The sequence below is a fragment of the Oncorhynchus kisutch genome, linkage group LG3 (assembly GCF_002021735.2).
Source record: "Oncorhynchus kisutch isolate 150728-3 linkage group LG3, Okis_V2, whole genome shotgun sequence".
Classification (NCBI taxonomy): Eukaryota; Metazoa; Chordata; class Actinopteri; order Salmoniformes; family Salmonidae; genus Oncorhynchus; species Oncorhynchus kisutch.
Genome location: NC_034176.2, coordinates 26,472,720 through 26,490,473, shown reverse-complemented (window position 1 = coordinate 26,490,473; position 17,754 = coordinate 26,472,720). Strand labels below are relative to the sequence as shown.

The following is a 17,754-nucleotide window of genomic DNA, read 5'->3' as shown; positions in this document are numbered from 1 at the left end:
AAAGTAGTCTGGATCATTTTTATTGGAAAAGCCATGACAGTACAAAGGTATTTCACCAGCAAACAAAACAAGCTTTTCACTCTTAATAGCATACAGGGTTGGGAGTAACTGAATTTATTTGTACTAATCAGTTGCCAGGGGAAAAAAATACATAGACTGTTCACTGACATTCAAATTAGTTTGGAAAGGCGCCAGCTTGTTCCACCTGAGCGAGTCAGAGGCCACTATGATTACACACGATGGATGGATCCTTTCTTCTGATTTAAGGGGAAAGTAATCAGTTTGACAATTGACAGATTATTTAGAAAGTACCCAACCATGATTGCAGAGTTGTGAAACCGTGAGACAATCTTTGATATACTATGACTTGTTTACTAAAAATGTAAGCAGACTTCTCTAATTGGGTACTATATACACATCACTATCCTCAACTGGAGCACATTTAAACAAAAAGGTCTGAAAATTACCTCAAGCACAATAGAATATAACAGCCCATAAACGTGACTCATCTACACTGAACAAAAATAACCACAACATGTAAAGTGTTGGTCCCATGTTTCATGAGCTGAAATAAAAGATCCCAGTAATGTTCCATATGCACAAAAAGCTTCTCACACATTTTGTGCTTTGTTTACATCCCTGTTAGTGAACGTTTATCTTTTACCAAGAATCCATCTACCTGACAGGTGTGGCATATTAAAGAGCATGATCATAATACATTGTGTGGGCGAGTGTTTTTCTGATGTAAACAGTGCCCCATGATGGGGTTATGGTATGAGCAGGCATAAGCTACGGGCAATGAACATTGGCAATTTAATACAAGATCCCGAGGCCCATTTCTTTGATGGTATCTGTATTGCCAGTCATGAAATCCATAGAAATGTATTTATTTCTTCATATGAACTAACTCAGTAAAATTGTAGCATTTATATTTTTGTTCAGTATAAAACAAACAACCTCTACTGATCCCAGCTTGAATTGAGAAATGACTTGTCATCTGATGCCTGATTAGTCTGAATCACTGTCTCCATCGCTGTCTGCCTCCTTCACATCCACGCTGAACTTATACTCCTGATCACAGCCCATGTAGGCATCACTCATGAAGTACAGTGTGTAGTTGTGAACACCCAGCACTGGTGCAACAAAGTCCAGCTTCACCTGCAATGGGAGAAAAGGGCATAGAAAGTGAGGCCAAGCATTGCTGACACAGGGTATTCACCTTTAAGATTACTTTCGGGCTTTCAGACGCTAAATCAATTACATGCTAGCCTAAATGTAGGCAACTGTCAAAATACGCAGATGCTTGCATGTATTGGCTCTTTAAGGTCCAGTTAGGGTTATAAACAGACCTTGGCCTTCTGCTGCAGGGTCAGCCTCTTTATGGAGATCAGGCTATTGGACTTGGGGTCTCCAATCACCACCCACCAGCCCTCCTCACGTTTCTGAAACAACAACACAGTCAAAGGTTAAACATGGTCATTGTTGAGTTTGTGCTTTTTGAATGAATCACTAGAGGAGTTTTGACAAACTGGAGGTGATGATCCATACCTGGGGGAAGAGTGGGGCAATAACGGGCCCAGTCACCTCTTCTTCCCTCTCCAACTGGACCAAAACCAGCACTGGACCTCCACTGTAAACAAAGATATGATCAGACACCTTCACTTACTCTGCTTCTCTCATTCTCAATGGTCTATAGATTCACTGAGCAGTCGTAGTAAGTAGCAAAGACCTTATAATTAACAACCTCTGAAGCAAACAAACATTTTCCTGTGGTACTGATCTCTCTATATTCAGTCAACCTATTTCCCCACAATTATTCCCCTCTACATCTAACACCCCCATTTAAATCACCTCTTGATGTTCTCCTTCTCTGCCACCTCGTAGGACAGTTCAATGTTAGGGTAGCGGTTACAGAAGCGAGCCACGTCAGCTATCTGGGTGTCTGAGAGCTGCAGCAGCCCACTACGATCCTCATCCTCCATCTCCATGATGTCAAAGATACTCTCCACACCCTTGAGAAATATGAGAGATCAGTTTCAAGATCCACATCAAAGCAAGATGGCCATGATCCCTTGTCTGGAAAATGGAAGTGTTACAAATGCATAGAGTAACAGGCAGTAGTAGATGTGTTACCTTGTCCATGCAGCGTTTGATGTGCTCAGAGGTGAAGTAGGGCAGCTGTTTGAGGTAGGAGTCCTTAGACCACATGGCCTGGGTGACCATCTGAGCTAGCTCCATAGCAGCCAGCGCAGGGCTCAGCCAGCCATTACTGGACAGCACATCTACACAGGCCTGGATCAGACGCACAGCCTGGACAGGACACACAACCATACACATAGACTTTAAAACACTAGCACACTTCAAATCTGACCCTCTACTTTCTGAACTCTTCAACACTAGGTCATACTAGAGTCTTTCTGCTCTACAGAGTCCATTTACCACAGTGTACACTGCACCAAAGCATCTATTCATTTCTCATTCACCTTGCTGAGGATCTCCTCTGTGTCTGACTGGAGCTCAGCGCTCAACTGCATCCTGGACAAGTGAGCCTGCAGCAGCAGGTTGGTCTTCACATGGGGGTCATTGAACTTGGGGTTGTTCAGTTTGTGGGGCACCTTCTGGGCCAGCTGAAAACACAACATATACAACTTGATTAATGACAATTTCATAGAATGCTTCCAGATTAGTATTTGTGAGCAATGAATTCACACTTTCCATTACTTCCAGTTCTACATAGCTATTTGGGTGGGGTAAGTCTGCAAAAGTGCATATTATGATTATTGACGTGCATTAGTGTGTTTACCTGTCTGAGCAGGTTGTCCTCATGGTGTCTGATGGGGATGTTCTTGTACTCAGCAGCATTGGAAATGATCTCAATCAATCCACGGATCTTGGTCTTGGCGTTCAGGGACATACTGAACAACTCTGATACAAATACAAAATATCAGTAACTCAAGTTATATACTGTATAATGTATGTATTCTATTTTAACATTTGCTTAGTCTATGGGGTGGTTCACAGCATAGGTGATGTGACTGATAAAGCCATATTTAGTGACAATGGGATGTTGGTTGTGGTAGTTCTCACCGATAGTGGTGTAGTTGATATAGTAGTAGGCAGCAATCATGCCCAAGTTAAGAGGTGCCACGTCCATCTCATCCTCAATGCTGATGCACTTGGACTGCTCCAGGTCATGCAGGGTGTTCTCCACCAGCTCTGACAGGTGGTCGGACAGATGACGGTGAGACATGCCTGGAAGGGAGAGATGGAGATCAGCACATTAACATAAGACTCCTAGACAACAACACTACAGGTATGGAAAAACACTACATGTCTAGAATTTCAACAGTAGAGAGCAGTGCCAGTGCTGTAGGTGTGCCTGTCTCACCTTGCAGGTTGTAGTAGTTGGGGTTCTGGGTCATCCGGCGGTACAGGAAGGTCCAGGTCAGGTAGTCCACTGCGTCCTGTTTGTTCTCCACCGTCTTGGTGACGATCTCAGCATTGAAGTGGTCGTGCATGCAGTGGTCCAGGTGAGATTCCACCGGCAGGGGCTCATACAGGAACTTCTTGAAGAAATCCTAGATTTGAGAAAAATAGATTAGGTTCTAAAATTACAGAATGATGGAGTGAAAGAAAAAGTGACAGTGAAAATGGAGAGAAAGAGGATATTGCTGACGTACCTTTTTGGAACCCTGGCACATGATGACACAGCGTCCCTCATCGTCCTGCAGGGGCCGGTTGGCTTTGCCCACCATCTGGAGCACATCGTAGATAGGGTAGTCCACATAGCTGGAGACACAGAGGACATGGTCACTAACACACTTAAACTGAGGCAGGGGGGGGGGTCTGAGTGATATAGACTAGGAAATGTAGTCATTACAACAACCAAAAATATATATAATAAATAAACAGTGTTACTTACGCATGTATTTTGCCATTGTAGTACTGGGTGTCCATGATAACTACCAGGTGAGCAGATATGTTTGTGCCCCAGCAGAGGGAGCGTGAGGCCACTACAACCTGGACTGCACCTGCAGACAGAGGACCAGACACAGTATGACATTTAACAATCACCCGCTATACTTTCTCTAACTATGTACTATATCAGCAGGTCTAAGGGAGTGGCCAGTTGTACCCGAGTTGAAGAGCTGCTCCACGATCCTGCGTTCTGTAGTAGACAGGCCCTCGTGCAGGTAGCCCACCCCATTGGCCAGCGTCTCCTTCAGGGTGCCGTCTGTCACCTTCTCCAGGAAGGGAGCCAGGTCCTTCTCAGTGCAGTGCAGGAACCTACAGGGAGACAGGGACATCTGTTACTGCTCTGAGACCTCATGTTATAACATCTACCAACATTGTATACATAGAGTTTAAACTCCTTGCACCACTCAGAAAGATCAAAGTGCGTAAAGGTTATGGGTCTGACCTCTGAGGGACCACATCAGCAGCACAGAAGGTGAGGATGTCGATGGCGGTGAGGCGGGTCTGTCGGCGGGACGGGACGAACACCACAGCCGGTTTAGAGGGGGAGTGCTTCATGATGGCGTGGTACACTGGCTTGGCCATGGACAGCAAGCGAGTCTGGGTGTGACTCACATTGAAGCCCTGAGAGAGGAGAGAGGCATTACAATTAAGGTAAATTGAGCAGATATGATATTATCCAGCCAGATTAAAATATATTTTATGGACAAAACCTTATGGGGGTTTAATTTGGATAAGGGCAGGTTGATGATGTAACTGGTTGAGAGGACATTACAGTCATGGTACAGACCTGGATGTGCAGCTCCAGAGGGACAGGCCTGACGTTGGGGTGGAAGTTAAAGGTTGCGGTGGTGCTGCATCCCAGCCAGTGGGCCACGTCTTTGGCGTTGGACAGGGAGGAGCTGAGGGCCACGATGCGAATGGGACGCTCAATCTGAGACGAGATGTACCTCATCCTGGAGCAGATCACCTCCAACACAGGCTTCAAGCAAGACGGTGAGTATGAATATCAATATATTTTACTTCACATGTCAAAAAAGCATTGTGTAGTTGCTATCAAAGCACTAGGCATGTGGATACATAGGTTTCATCAGTTTGGATCATGGCCTTACCCCGTTCTCTCCTCCAATGAGGTGAGTCTCGTCCACGATGAAGAGGCTGACGTTCTGGACGTTCTTCCTCTGCTTCCAGCGGCGCGACAGGATGTCCCATTTGTCCGGGGTGCTGACAATGATGTCACCCTTCCCCAGGAGCTTCAGGTCAGTGCTAGTCTCTCCTGTCAGCAACACCACCTTCTTATTCAGAGCATCCTGGAACTTCTGGTGCCAGTCAACAAACACCTGGACACACACGAGTGACGTTAAACGGGGTGGAAGGAATGGGTAATGTAAGTGCGAATAATCAGAAGTCAGACAAAAACAACATTATGTTAAAGTTGAAAACACTCCATCTTGATAGCCCTGTACCTGTTCAGCCAGGGCCTCCATGGGTGTGATGTAGACACAACGTCCCTCTGCGTTGTGCAGCAGCATCCTCAGGATGGCAAACTCAGCACAGATGGTCTTCCCACTGCCGGTGGGGGCTCCCACAAACACGTTGTCATCACTGTTGTACACAGCGTTGAACACTGGACAAACACAGAGAATACCACATGTTATTTTACTCACAATGTAAGTGCCAAAGGTATAGAGGCATGGGCCTGATCGAAGTCATTGAATGGGCCACATTGGTCGTAGAGGTCAGATGGGTGCAGTGAAAAACTGTTAGCCCAAATGGTGACACTTCAGAGTCTCAGAGTGTCTCTTACCCTGTGTCTGGATGGGGTTGAAGAAGGGAAACTTGTTCTGGTAGAGGGTCTCGAAGGCGGCATTACGCAGGGCAGTCACAGGCAGGGGCTGCAAGTCCAGCAGCTCAGTAGGAGGGGGGTACTTCTCTGGCAGGATCAGGTGGCGGAAAGACACCGGCAGCTGGGTCTCACAGGCTGAGAGAGAAATATGTGCAGAGAAATATTTTCAATTGACATCCTCCAAAACTTTAGATTTGCTTACACAGTTTGAATCGACTAAGTTACTAATAAGACCTAGCCAGAGGAGTGTCGCACTTACACAGCCAGCGGTCCGAGGCCACGCGGATGAAGTACTGTGGGGGCAGGGGCTCGAACACGGGCACGAAGAAGGTGACCAGGTGCTCGTCCTGGGCGTACTTGGCCTTAAGCAGGAAGTACTCATGGTGTAGGATGACCTCACTGTCTACATCCTCCACCAGGATCCAGAAGGCCTCTGACGAGCCATGCACCTGTATGGGCCACAGAGATGGTGTGTATGAATGTGTGGGTGTGTTACAGTAAGAAAAACCAAATTTAATCTGAGCCATGTAACAGCCTGAGGGTAGTATACAGATCCACTGACCTTGTCATCCCACTGGAAGTCTGGTGTGATGGTGAGCTCCACCTTCAGTGTGGAGCGGGTGATGGGCTGCAGGTGAACAGCAAGGTCCAGTTTGGGGAACTGGTGCACGTACTTATGGATGGTCTTCCCCATCTTGGGCATGCGGATCAATTCACCTGAGGGACAGAAACACTTTCAATGACAACTTCAACAACCGGGGATGAATCAATGAGCATGTAGTGTTAGTGGGTCCAGATCGAGGTGGGGCATTTGGGGTGCAATGCGGAGCAGACTCACCAATCTCATTGTGGTTGAGGTCATAGAGGCGCTCGAAGGGGAAGTTCTTCTTTTCAATCTTCTTGATGACTTCCTCTGGGAGCTTCCTGAACTGACGCAGAGGAGACATGGACTGCCACCTGTGTAGGAGAGGGAAACATTCAAACAGAGAAGACCAGAGGAACATCACATTTCATTCTAGCCTCGTCATGTACACTGAATAAAAATATAAACACAACATGTAAAGTGTTGGTCCCATGTTAAAATAAAATATCCCCAAAATTATCCATACGCACAAAAAGGTTATTTCTCTCAAATTGTGTTTAAATCCCTGTTAGTGCGCATTTCTCCTTTGCCAAGATAATCAATCCACCTGACAGGTGTGGCATATCAAAAAGTGGATTAAACAGCTAGATCAGTACACAGATGCACCTTGTGCTGGGGACAATAAAAGGCCACTCTAAAATGTGCCGTTATGTCACAACACAATGCCACAGATATCTCAAGTTTTGAGGGGAAATGCAATTGGCATGCTGACTGCAGGAATGTCTACCAGAGCTGTTACCAGATAATTCTATGTTAATTTCTCTACCATAAGCCGCCTCCAATGTTGTTTTAGAGAATTTGGCAGTACGTCTAACCGGCCTCACAACCGCACACGTGTAACCACGCCATAACCACGCCAGCCCAGGACCTCCACATTCGGCTTCTTCACATGTGGGATTGTCTGAGACAAGCCACCTAGACAGCTGATGAAACTGAGGAGTATTTGTGTCTGTAATAAAACCCTTCTGTGGAGAAAAAGTCATTCTGATTGGCTGGGCCTGGCTCCCCAGTGAGTGTGCCTGGCTTCCAAGTGGATGGGCCTATGCCCTCCCAGGCCCACCCATGGCTGCGCCCCTGCCCAGTCACAAGAAATCCATAGGTTAGGGCCTAATTAATATTGACTGATTTCCTTATATGTACTGTAACTCAGTAAAATCATTGAAATTGTTGCGTTTATATTTTTGTCCACTATAATTCACTAGGACTGGTGACTAAGGTGTTCATCAGTGAAAACTAGGAATAAACAGCAATGGTTAATTTACATCCTCTTGTCAATCATCTTGCAAAGGTTCATGGTCTTGTCTGTGAGCTGGGCCCATCCCCTGCTCAGGACGATCTCAAAGATGGCTCGCATCAGTCTTCCAGCACTCTGAGGAAGGATATAGTTAACAGTCAGATACTGGTAACATACTTAAAACATCTCTCTAATCAAACAAACAAATGGACATAGCCTTACCTGCGTCACATAGACCATGTCAGCCATCAGAGCAAAGCCCTCCAGTTTGAGCTGAGAGATATAAGCCTGGAGCAGCACGTTGATCTGTAATAAGAACACACACCTCAGAACTGGCTCATAGCAACAGGGCTTAAGCAATACATACTGCAGTGGTGTTCCATATCATTGATCAGTGTACAGTGTCAACATTGACACTACTACAACAGTGTAGTAGTAGTAGTATACCTTGGCGCTGGGCTCTTCAATGCTCTCCTTCACTGGAATGGGAACTCTCTCCAGCAGCTTTTGCAGTTCCAGCTTCTCTTCCTGAAATAAGACCCCACGTGAGCATTCATGTATCTGTAGCATTTTACTGAACAGTTAGTTTCTGGTGTGGACCTGGGCCAAAAGCATTCAGTAACATTTCTGGCCTTCTGTTCTGCCTGCGGCTATGGAACCCTGACCTGTTCACCGGACTTGCTACCTGTCCCAGACCTGCTGTTTTCAACTCTCTAGAGACAGCAGGAGCGGTAGAGATACTCCTAATGGTCGGCTATGAAAAAACAACTGACATTTACTCCTGAGGTATTGACTTGCTGCACCCTCGACAACTACTGTGATTATTATTATTTATGAACATTTGAACATCTTGCCCATGTTCTGCTATAATCTCCACCCGGCACAGCCAGAAGAGGACTGGCCACCCCTCATAGCCTGGTTCCTCTCTAGGTTTCTTCCTAGGTTTTGGCCTTTCTAAGGAGTTTTTCCTAGCCACCGTGCTTCTACACCTTCCTTTTACATTTTTTTTATTTGACCTTTATTTAAATTGGCAGGTCAGTTAAGAACAAATTCTTATTTTCAATGACGACCTAGGAACAGTGGGTTAACTGCCTGTTCAGGGGCAGAACGACAGATTTGTACCTTATCAGCTCGGGGATTCGAACTTGCAACCTTACTAGTCCAACGCTCTAACCACTAGGCTACCCTGCCGCCCCATTGCTTGCTGTTTGGGGTTTTAGGCTGGGTTTCTGTACTGCACTTTGAGATATCAGCTGATGTAAGAAGGGCTTTTGATTTGGTAATTAAATATAATATTCCAGAGTAGGGATGGGCATTTTAAATGATTTCACCTTTTTTTCCTGGCTATTCAGATAGTCGAAATACATGTTTTAATTTAAAAAATCTAAAAAACTTTTCAAACTTCAATGGAGACAGCCGGTGTGCTGCCCTCTGCTTGTTTCAGCAGAAGGGTGTGTGTGGGAGAGAAAGAAAGTAGTCAAACTTGTTGCTGCCATAGGTTATCTATCTTACCATCTGGTAGTGCCCGCCTTGGCTGCATCAAATCATTGTAAAGAAGATAGCTAGCTACAGGCCAGTTAAATACTCTAGCTAACTACCTGGCTAACTTAACTGGCGACTGTAGCTAGCTAGCTTCTCTACAACGATTCGATACAGCCAAGACAGGCACTATCAGATGGTATGATAGAAAAACGTGTTGCTGCCGTTTTCTATCTAGCTAACTTAGCACAGCTAACTAATTGAGTATATTTTGCATGTGTGTCCTGTCATTGTCTACAACAACTCCATTCATATGAAACAACAGCCTACCTCTTGGTTGATTGTTTTAGCCTACTCCTTCTCATTTAGCCAACTTAATTCTGTAATTGTAACTCCATTTTGTATTGATTAGATCTCCCTCTTCACTTGCTACACATGGAGCCTCTGACTGCAGGAGCGCTTTGATTGACCGACAATAACAAGCTACACGTGTGAGACCAGTGTAGGCTGCTGGTGAATCTTTTTTATGTGGCGCACTCATACAAACTGTCATTAAACATAAAAAAAATATGTAATGGTTTATCCTTTTAGGCTATGTAACAATGTCACATAGATAATCGTATATTTCATTTTAGTCAAAGCCTTTTCATTGTTAAAGTAGGCCGATATTTATTCTCTCAAAAGTTAACTCTCCCAAGTCAGCGAATAGTAACGTCCATTTGGATATTTGAATAACCGTGCCCATCCCTATTCTATAGAGTGCTGCATACCTCTCTGACAGTGATGTTCCTGAACTCAGAGGAGAGGGAGAAGACACGGAAAAGCTCGATCTCACTGAGGGTGGGCTTCAGCAGCTGGTTGTACGTCTGGATGGAGTCATGGGTGATGTAGAAGTGGCTGGCGATGCGACCCAGATCCGTCACCTTCAGGGAAGGACGAGAAAAGTAATCTATTATGAATATCAATAGCATAATCTTTGTTTTCACCATCTTAGAATCTTGAAGAGGCCTCAATAGGTCAGTGTCATTGCATTGATCCCACTGGACAGAGTGCATGTGTAGAGCAGTGTGTACCTGGAAAGCGCCGGTCCGCTTGTCGTACTTGACCAGGCTGTTCTTGTCCAGCACATTGGCTGCAGTGTGGACCAGGTCCATCCTGCGGCGCTCCAGCAGGGGGTCTGAGCTGCGGTCGTCATGGGAGACTCCGTACAGGGTGGGGTTACGGAGCATGCGCACATACAGGTAGGTGTAGCCCAGCCAGTTCACTGCGTCCTGATGAGGAGACAACAAGGGAGGCGTGAGACCACTACAGCAGCAAGGGTTTGAATGTTAGCACTAAAGGTTCTAGTTGACCAGTCTCTTCACAGGTAGTTTCAGTAGCAAACCACAGCATGTCTGTATTGTTATTAGTGGTGAGTTGTGTGAGGTGTTGTATATCCAGTTTACGCTCACCTTAGCATTCTGCACGTTGCCCAGCACTATCTCAGCGTTGAGCATGTCTGGCAGCTTGGACACCATCTGGCTCTCGATGGGCAGCTGCTGGTTGAGCAGAGATAGGTAGTACTGCAGCTCCCCATGGGATGTGATCAGAATGCCCTCTCCCTTGGTGTCGTACTGAGGACGCCCAGCTCGGCCAAGCATCTGAACACAGCACAGAACACAGGTGTCATTCAAACTCACAAAGCTAACAGAGTTTGAGCATTATTTAGCTCACAATATACTCTGTTACAGTGAAGTCTAGCCCCGTGAATGTACCTCACTAGCCTAATCCAGCCAGTGCAGACTAACCTGTAGAATGTCCAGGGCTCCCAGCTCTGTCCATCTGCCTTTTTCTGGGCTGTACACCTGGGTGCCTTTGATGATGACAGTATGTGCAGGCAGATTCACACCCCAGGCCAATGTGGCTGTGGACACCAGCACCTGAAACAGACAGAGCCCTTTCAGTGAGACAGGTCCGGTGACATTGTAACAATAGCTCTGACTGTATTAAAGGAAAGAGGTTAGTAGAAACTAACCTGGATGTGGCGATCAGCAAATAGATCTTCCACCAAGGTACGGTCCACTCTGGTCATACCAGCATGATGGATGGCGAAACCGTAGGGCAGCAAGTCCTTCAGCTCAAGGTTCTGGGGGATGAAAAAAAATGTATGCAATGTTCCTTTTTTTTAAGGTGCAATATGCAGAAATTGCTTCGCCATTTCCTGGCTGCTAAAATTATAATAGCTCAATTCATTTCAGTTTGTGACAAATCTAAACCGCTGTGAAATATATTTTCAATAATCAAAAATATTGTATGTTCAGCATTTAAAGCTAGTGTTCAAAACCAAAAGTTGTAAAAACTAAACTTAACGGGAAGCATAGAAATAGCGCACATAAACCAGATCTACCGCTGCTTAGACTTGCTTTCAATGAGAATGACAGATCTACAACTCACAATTCTATTGGTCGCCCAAAAAGTTACATATTGCAGCTTAAATAATCAGATTATTGTAAGATTTGTTTTTTTACTCACAGATTTAGGGACAGATGTGTGTAGAATTCTGGACATGGAGAGATTCTACAAGCTTTGTTAGCTAAAATTAATCGCCAGGTCAGATGAACTCACCTTGCACTGCTCTGCCTCAGTCCTGAGGACCTCAGTTGAGGCTGACCCCTCCCTCAGGAACAGCCCCAGGGTGTCTTTCTCCAGACACATGTCCCTGATAGCCCGGGCCGTCTTCCCCGTCTCCTTCCTGGAGTGGACAAACACCAGCACCTGACAAACACAAGTTAGCACAGGAATACCAGATTGTGTGGAACGTTCTGTCTGTTGATATTTCTCATCTGATAGACATTAGGATTTTCCAGATCTCATGTTTCTCATGTTTTGCAGTCAGATGATGTTTGAAGAACACTAGGCTGAGCAGGCCTCACCTGGTTCTTCCCAGCATGCTCCATGATCTTCTCATAGACAATTTCGTTCATGATCTGGAAGCGCTTGATAGCCTTCTTCTCAGTGATTCCCACATATGTCTGTTCCAGGGGCACTGGACGGAAACTGGAAGACAGAAAAGACTATCAGTCAAATTTGTGCTTCCAATCCAACCTCTCACAAAACCTGTTCATCTATAGTAGGATGATAAGTGAGAGCAAGTGGAGAGATTGACCCTCCTTCCTGAGCCCTGGCTGACCTGTTGTCAAAGTAGAAGAGTCCCTTGGCGGGGTCTACCCGCAGGCAGGTGGCCACGTCCTCGTAGTTGGGCAGGGTGGCACTGAGACCCAGTAGACGCACGTCCTCCTGGGTCAGCTCCACGTTGCGGATGGTCCTGGCCACCAGAGACTCCAGGACTGGCCCACGGTCATCATGCAGCAGATGGATCTCATCCTGACCACCAGACACACTCAGTTACATACAGCTCTTACACCCAATGAGTTTATAACTACAGTTTTTTTTAAATCATGTCAAATAACATAAATGCTTGGGAAATAGTAATGGGATGTTTGATTAAAGGGTCTTGCATAAAGTCCATAACCATTTAAGTTTGAGAGAGTGTCTGTACTTACAATGATGATGAGGCGCACTAGCTGGGTGTAGGTACGCTCGCCTCCTTTACGTGTGATGATGTCCCATTTCTCTGGCGTGCAGACGATGACCTGGGTGGCATTGATCTCCTCTTTACACAGCTGGTGGTCTCCTGTCAGCTCAGACACTGTGATGCCATAACTGGCCAGACGCTGAGAGGGAGGGAGACATGCAAAACACAATCACAGAATTCCTTATTATACAAACATAGCTCTCCTGGCAATACAAGTGCATGACAGCATATAACACTGAGTTCTGACCCCATAAGAATAACAAGTCTCACCTTACTAAAGCTTCCCACCATCTCCTGTACCAGCGAGCGCATAGGAGCCACATAGATGATCTTGAAGTCGTCCAAGTTGATGGTTCCGTCCAGGTTGATGTGCTTGCCGATCTCTCTTAGCATAGCCATGAGGGCCACGTTGGTCTTACCTGCTCCCTGGAGGCCCCCAGTGGAATAGACAGAGGAAGAAAATACATTGGGATAAGTTATAAAACAAAACAGAGTTCAACAACGGCACCGTTGAACATATGCTACATGACAACAGAGTGCTGAGCAGAGAGCAGTGTATTATAGTTGACTGTGGTTTATTTACTAACCGTAGGAGCACACACCAGCAGGTTCTCATCTGTCTCCATAGCAGTCTTGAACAGCTTGCTCTGAATGCGGTTCAGGGTTTTGAACCCTTCGAAACCTGCCTGGGCATACTTGGGCAGCTTCTCAATGGTGACCAGCACCTATTAAAACAGACGATCAATTTAGGCTTGGGGGAAGGTTCTTGAAAATAAGACCATTCACTTGCTAGAAGCGTCAGTACTGACTACATCAAAAAGATACATAGGCGCACACACACACCTCATCGTCAGCAAAGGGCTTGGGTTTGAGTGCAGGGACGTGCACCTCCTCGTAGCCTTTGCGCTGCTTGCGAAAGGAGCCATCGGGCAGCTGGCACCTCTTGTTGGCCATGAAGTGGCTTCCCTGGGTGAAGGCCAGGTCCTCCAGATCTAGCAACTGTTTAGGGGTCATGGACTGAGAGGGGGGAATAAATGGTTGAAGTTAGGATTTTTTTAGCATCAATGTATTCATATTGAATGTATATCATTGCTACATGTGTGTAATGTTTATAGTTTATGTGAAAATCGGCTGTGGATTACAGTGGCTATAGACAGGCTACAGTCATGTGTGCATTATTCATGGTCCTCCTCACCTCTCCATGGTCGATGTCCATAGACTCCAAGTCATTGTCCACACGAGACTTCCTTACTCTCTCCCTGCGAGATCGCTCTTCCTGAAGACATGAACACCAGCCGTTGTTGAGACCAAGGGAACCAACATTAAATGCTTAGGTGATCATTTATCCTTCTATGTATTTCAGTCTGTTTCAATACATCTACAGTACACAGCGTAGAAACAATCAATTTATCCAGTGATTAATACAACAATTAAGATGGTTTCTTACCCTAATAATATCCTCCTTCTCAGTCTCCTGCAACTGATAAAGAACTTTGGACAAGTCTGGATCTGTCTCCATCTTTCCTATGATCTTCTCCTTCTCTGCTTCGCTCTGAGCACTTGCCAACATGGTACAGTACTGGACTGTGAGGGAGCAGAGAAATTGATTATGAGTGACCTCTCAATTTTGGCAATGCATGCTGTTATAGTCCCCATCTAAATGTTAACTTAATGTACATTAGTTGTGGAAATGATAGGTACTCACTCATGCGACGATGCTGACGAAGGATTTTGATGAAGTCAAAGGTGTTGAATCCCAACAGTAAGACCAGCTGGTTCTCACATTCTCGGTCATCACTGGCCGTCTGTGGAATACAGAGACAGGAAGTCAGTCAGAGACCAAGGCAACCACATAGACAAAGGCAGAAATACTGAAACAGATAACACACAAACACATACCTTGAGGATCTCCAGAACCTCATCTGCTTTCTTCTGAGAGATTATGGCATCGTCATAGAAACGGCTGAGCTGACGTTGGAGCCAGAAGGCATCGATGTCACGAGGGTGCAGCTCCTTCTTCTTGGCTGTCATCACATCACCTGTCACACCAAGCTACAGGATACATGTTAATGCAAAGATTAAAAGAGACATTGTAGTTTAGTATAAACACAGACGTGTGTGTTATGTGAATGAGGGGTCTTACGTTGGCTGTCAGAGTGCAGCCCAAGTCTGCTTCCTCTCCTTCACTCTCTTCATCTGAGCCGTCATCTCGCACCTCCCCAAACTGGTCCTCATCACCCTCCTCCTCATCAGATTCAAACTGGACATTCACTCCGTATGTTTCGTCAATGTTGTCATCTGTGTGTTGAAACATTGGTTCATTTTAGTGCATAATAGTAGCCAAAAATTAATGCATGATCCAGTTGAGTGAATATAATGTAAACATTCCTTCATCATTGTGTTCGTTTCCTTACCCATGTTCTGGAGCTCTTTGTCACCACCGTAGTCACTGATCTTCTTGCCCAGGTTGACCAACACGTGGTAGCGTGTGTCATCTGCAGGCCCTAGTAACTGCTCCACTTCACGCCGTCTCTCCTTGTCCCTCATCTTGTCATTCTTCAGCACAGCCAGCACCTCGTCAGCCGCTCCACACAGGATATCTCTCGGCTGCAGAGATACAGAAATACAGCACAGGCATATTCAAGTCATTGATTTGATTAGAACATTGTTCATTCCACCCTTATATATGGCCTGCATAGTGTTCTTCATTCTTTTCAAACCAATGACCCCTTGAGACAGACACATAATTGCACAAGAGTCTTAACAGCTGTTTCTCTGACCTGATCTCCAAGCGCAGCCTGGATGAAGCTGAGAAGGACCTCATAGGTCTCCCTGGTTTCCTTGGTCTTAGGCTTGTACACGATGCCCACCATCTCATCAATGCCCTCTGACAGGAGGGTGAAGCCCTTCATCTTGTTCATGTCGTGCCTGTCCTCATCTCTCTTCCTCCTCCTGCAGTTCAAAAGACAAAGGTGTAGTCATACATGGGTTAGTCAGTCAAGAAGTGTTTCAGACATGCACCAGAAAAATACTTGAAGAGGCACTTGTACTTACTTTGCTCGTCTCTCCTCCAGCATTGAAGGTTTGGTCCTCTGGGACTTGTCACCCATCTTGGTTCCCACCAACTTCCCCACCAGGGACAGCACCTCTCCTGTGGGCTCATCACGCCTTGTGCGGTCAATGAGCGAACGGTCTGCTTGCAAGACCAAGTTGGAGTTCTAGTATTGGACAATAGACAAAGTTAAGAGGAAGGGTAAAGCAATGTAAACTTGCCTTCACCATGCTGGCTAGTTATACACTTACTGAAACACAAAAACAACACACTTATTGAGAAATTCGTTTGCCAACATTGGACAAACTGGCTAGCTAACAGACTAACGTTAGCTGGCGAACTTCTCGCTAACTACCTAGTTAGTAACCAGTAGAAATTACAATACTTTGTCCAGAAACATTAGCATACCGGTAACACGTTAGATAACTACCGAGCTACTGCAAACTACTTAGGTGCAAGAAAACAATACAGCATGAGTGAAATCATCTCCAAGTGACGTTAGTTAGCTAACGTTAGCTTAGTTCAATTTCATACTTACCGCTTTGTACTCGTACTGCAAGCTACGTGCAGTAACATCCGCCATGATTGCTTGAATGAAAGTTTAAGCACTGTTGTGGTTCAAAAGTTACAATTTACAGTGTCACTAGAAGAACGATGACTAGTTAATGTTAGCTAGCTGAACATTAGCTAGCGAGTTTCTAGAGCAGCTAGCTAAGATGGAGATGCTATACTAAGGTTGGCTAACGTTAGCTCCACAGCCAATGTTGATGTGCTTGGATCAAGAAATAGAGGTAAGCAAAAATCCTTTGTATCAATATATACACTCAGCGATATGTGATGTACTTGTTGTTAGTAAAAGCGTTAGCCATACGTTTCTGCGAACACGCTCGCTCCAACAACAAGCGGCGCTTCAGTTACTACTTCCGCTTCCGTCCGTGTCGTAGGTCAAATTCGAGGTTATATTTTTTGTACAGTTACCTCTATCAATTCGACGTAGCAGTACCGCTCTGGCCAATTTAATTAAATATAGGGTTTTCTAGAATCTAAACTAATAGTGAGAGTATAGCATCCCCATCCATATGTTAGTGCTGGGTCAGGTGTCCCTGGTTCAAAACCCCCACTCAGACTGTTCCTCATCAACCACCACTGACTGTATTGTTAGCCTGGCTTGGTTTTGGTGACAATTATATAATGACAAGAGGTCATATAGGTTTGTGAATACTGCCCAACAAAGGCATAGCTAATAATTGGACTGCTGTGCCATTCTTTAAAAAAACATAGTTAAGAAATTGCCTACAGTTGCTCCATTCCCTATACTGCAATATACTGTAGCTGTAGTGTATAGCCTGATCGCTAATCTCTATTGCATTGCCTAGTCATCTGTGTGGCACTTTGGTGATAAAAAACAACAATTACAATGTTGGATAGTATTTTAATATGTAGGTTACTGTGTATCATCTCCTGGATCTTTGAACCACACAACAGCCCTGGTTGTGTGGTTCATCGTCTGTCCACGGCTTAAGAAGAAGATGACGCGTAAATCTCATTGCTGTTATACAACTTCCAACTTTGAAAGGGAATCGATTGATGTAGAAATAATGCTGTTTTCTCGGTCCCTTCCTACTTCATGACCGCATGAGATAGGAGACACGTGGTAGAATTTCTTGAGAACTTTTTCACTTCCAACTAAGCTATTTGTGTACATACTCAGATATGAGCAGTATCAGAAAAAGGACATGCAGCAACAAATAATATGAGTCAGACAAGTGCTGAACAGGAACTTATCAGGGTCACTTTCAACTAGGACGGTACATTACTATACTCAGCAAATAAAGAAACGTAATCTCACTGTCAACTGTGTTTACTTTCAGCAAACTTAACATGTGCATATATTTGTATGAACATAACAAGATTCAACAACTGAGACATAAACTGAACAAGTTCCACAGAC

The 17,754-nt window shown here is 45.2% G+C and overlaps 1 protein-coding gene across 1 annotated transcript; it reads right to left on the bottom strand.

Moving 5' to 3' along the window:
• Positions 1 to 4: 4 nt before the first annotated feature.
• LOC109879063 (U5 small nuclear ribonucleoprotein 200 kDa helicase) lies at positions 5 to 16,731 on the bottom strand. Its single transcript, XM_020471257.2, has 44 exons — positions 16,342 to 16,731; positions 15,806 to 15,969; positions 15,532 to 15,703; positions 15,166 to 15,358; positions 14,895 to 15,049; positions 14,651 to 14,803; positions 14,457 to 14,556; positions 14,199 to 14,335; positions 13,947 to 14,027; positions 13,595 to 13,768; positions 13,339 to 13,476; positions 13,022 to 13,177; positions 12,720 to 12,890; positions 12,347 to 12,540; positions 12,090 to 12,213; positions 11,782 to 11,931; positions 11,192 to 11,302; positions 10,965 to 11,096; positions 10,629 to 10,817; positions 10,251 to 10,448; positions 9,948 to 10,100; positions 8,146 to 8,226; positions 7,921 to 8,004; positions 7,727 to 7,833; positions 6,660 to 6,778; positions 6,384 to 6,538; positions 6,081 to 6,270; positions 5,783 to 5,956; positions 5,442 to 5,602; positions 5,088 to 5,315; positions 4,766 to 4,957; positions 4,421 to 4,599; positions 4,136 to 4,287; positions 3,923 to 4,031; positions 3,681 to 3,789; positions 3,389 to 3,578; positions 3,088 to 3,252; positions 2,804 to 2,925; positions 2,484 to 2,627; positions 2,134 to 2,310; positions 1,852 to 2,012; positions 1,549 to 1,630; positions 1,350 to 1,442; positions 5 to 1,158 (listed from the first exon to the last, which is right to left on the bottom strand). Exons 1-44 carry the CDS (start codon positions 16,384 to 16,386, stop codon positions 1,009 to 1,011), a joined length of 6,414 nt encoding a protein of 2,137 aa, XP_020326846.1. The 5' UTR covers positions 16,387 to 16,731; the 3' UTR covers positions 5 to 1,008.
• Between the last annotated feature and the right edge of the window lie 1,023 nt (positions 16,732 to 17,754).

Coding starts and splice junctions, on each gene's coding strand:
- LOC109879063 (XM_020471257.2), bottom strand. CDS start 16,386: ATGGCGGATGTTACTGCACGTAGCTTGCAGTACGAGTACAAAGCG. Junction 15,050..15,165: donor CAAAGAGCTCCAGAACATGG/GTAAGGAAACGA, acceptor TTCAACACACAG/ATGACAACATTGACGAAACA. Junction 14,804..14,894: donor GCTGCACTCTGACAGCCAAC/GTAAGACCCCTC, acceptor TGTATCCTGTAG/CTTGGTGTGACAGGTGATGT.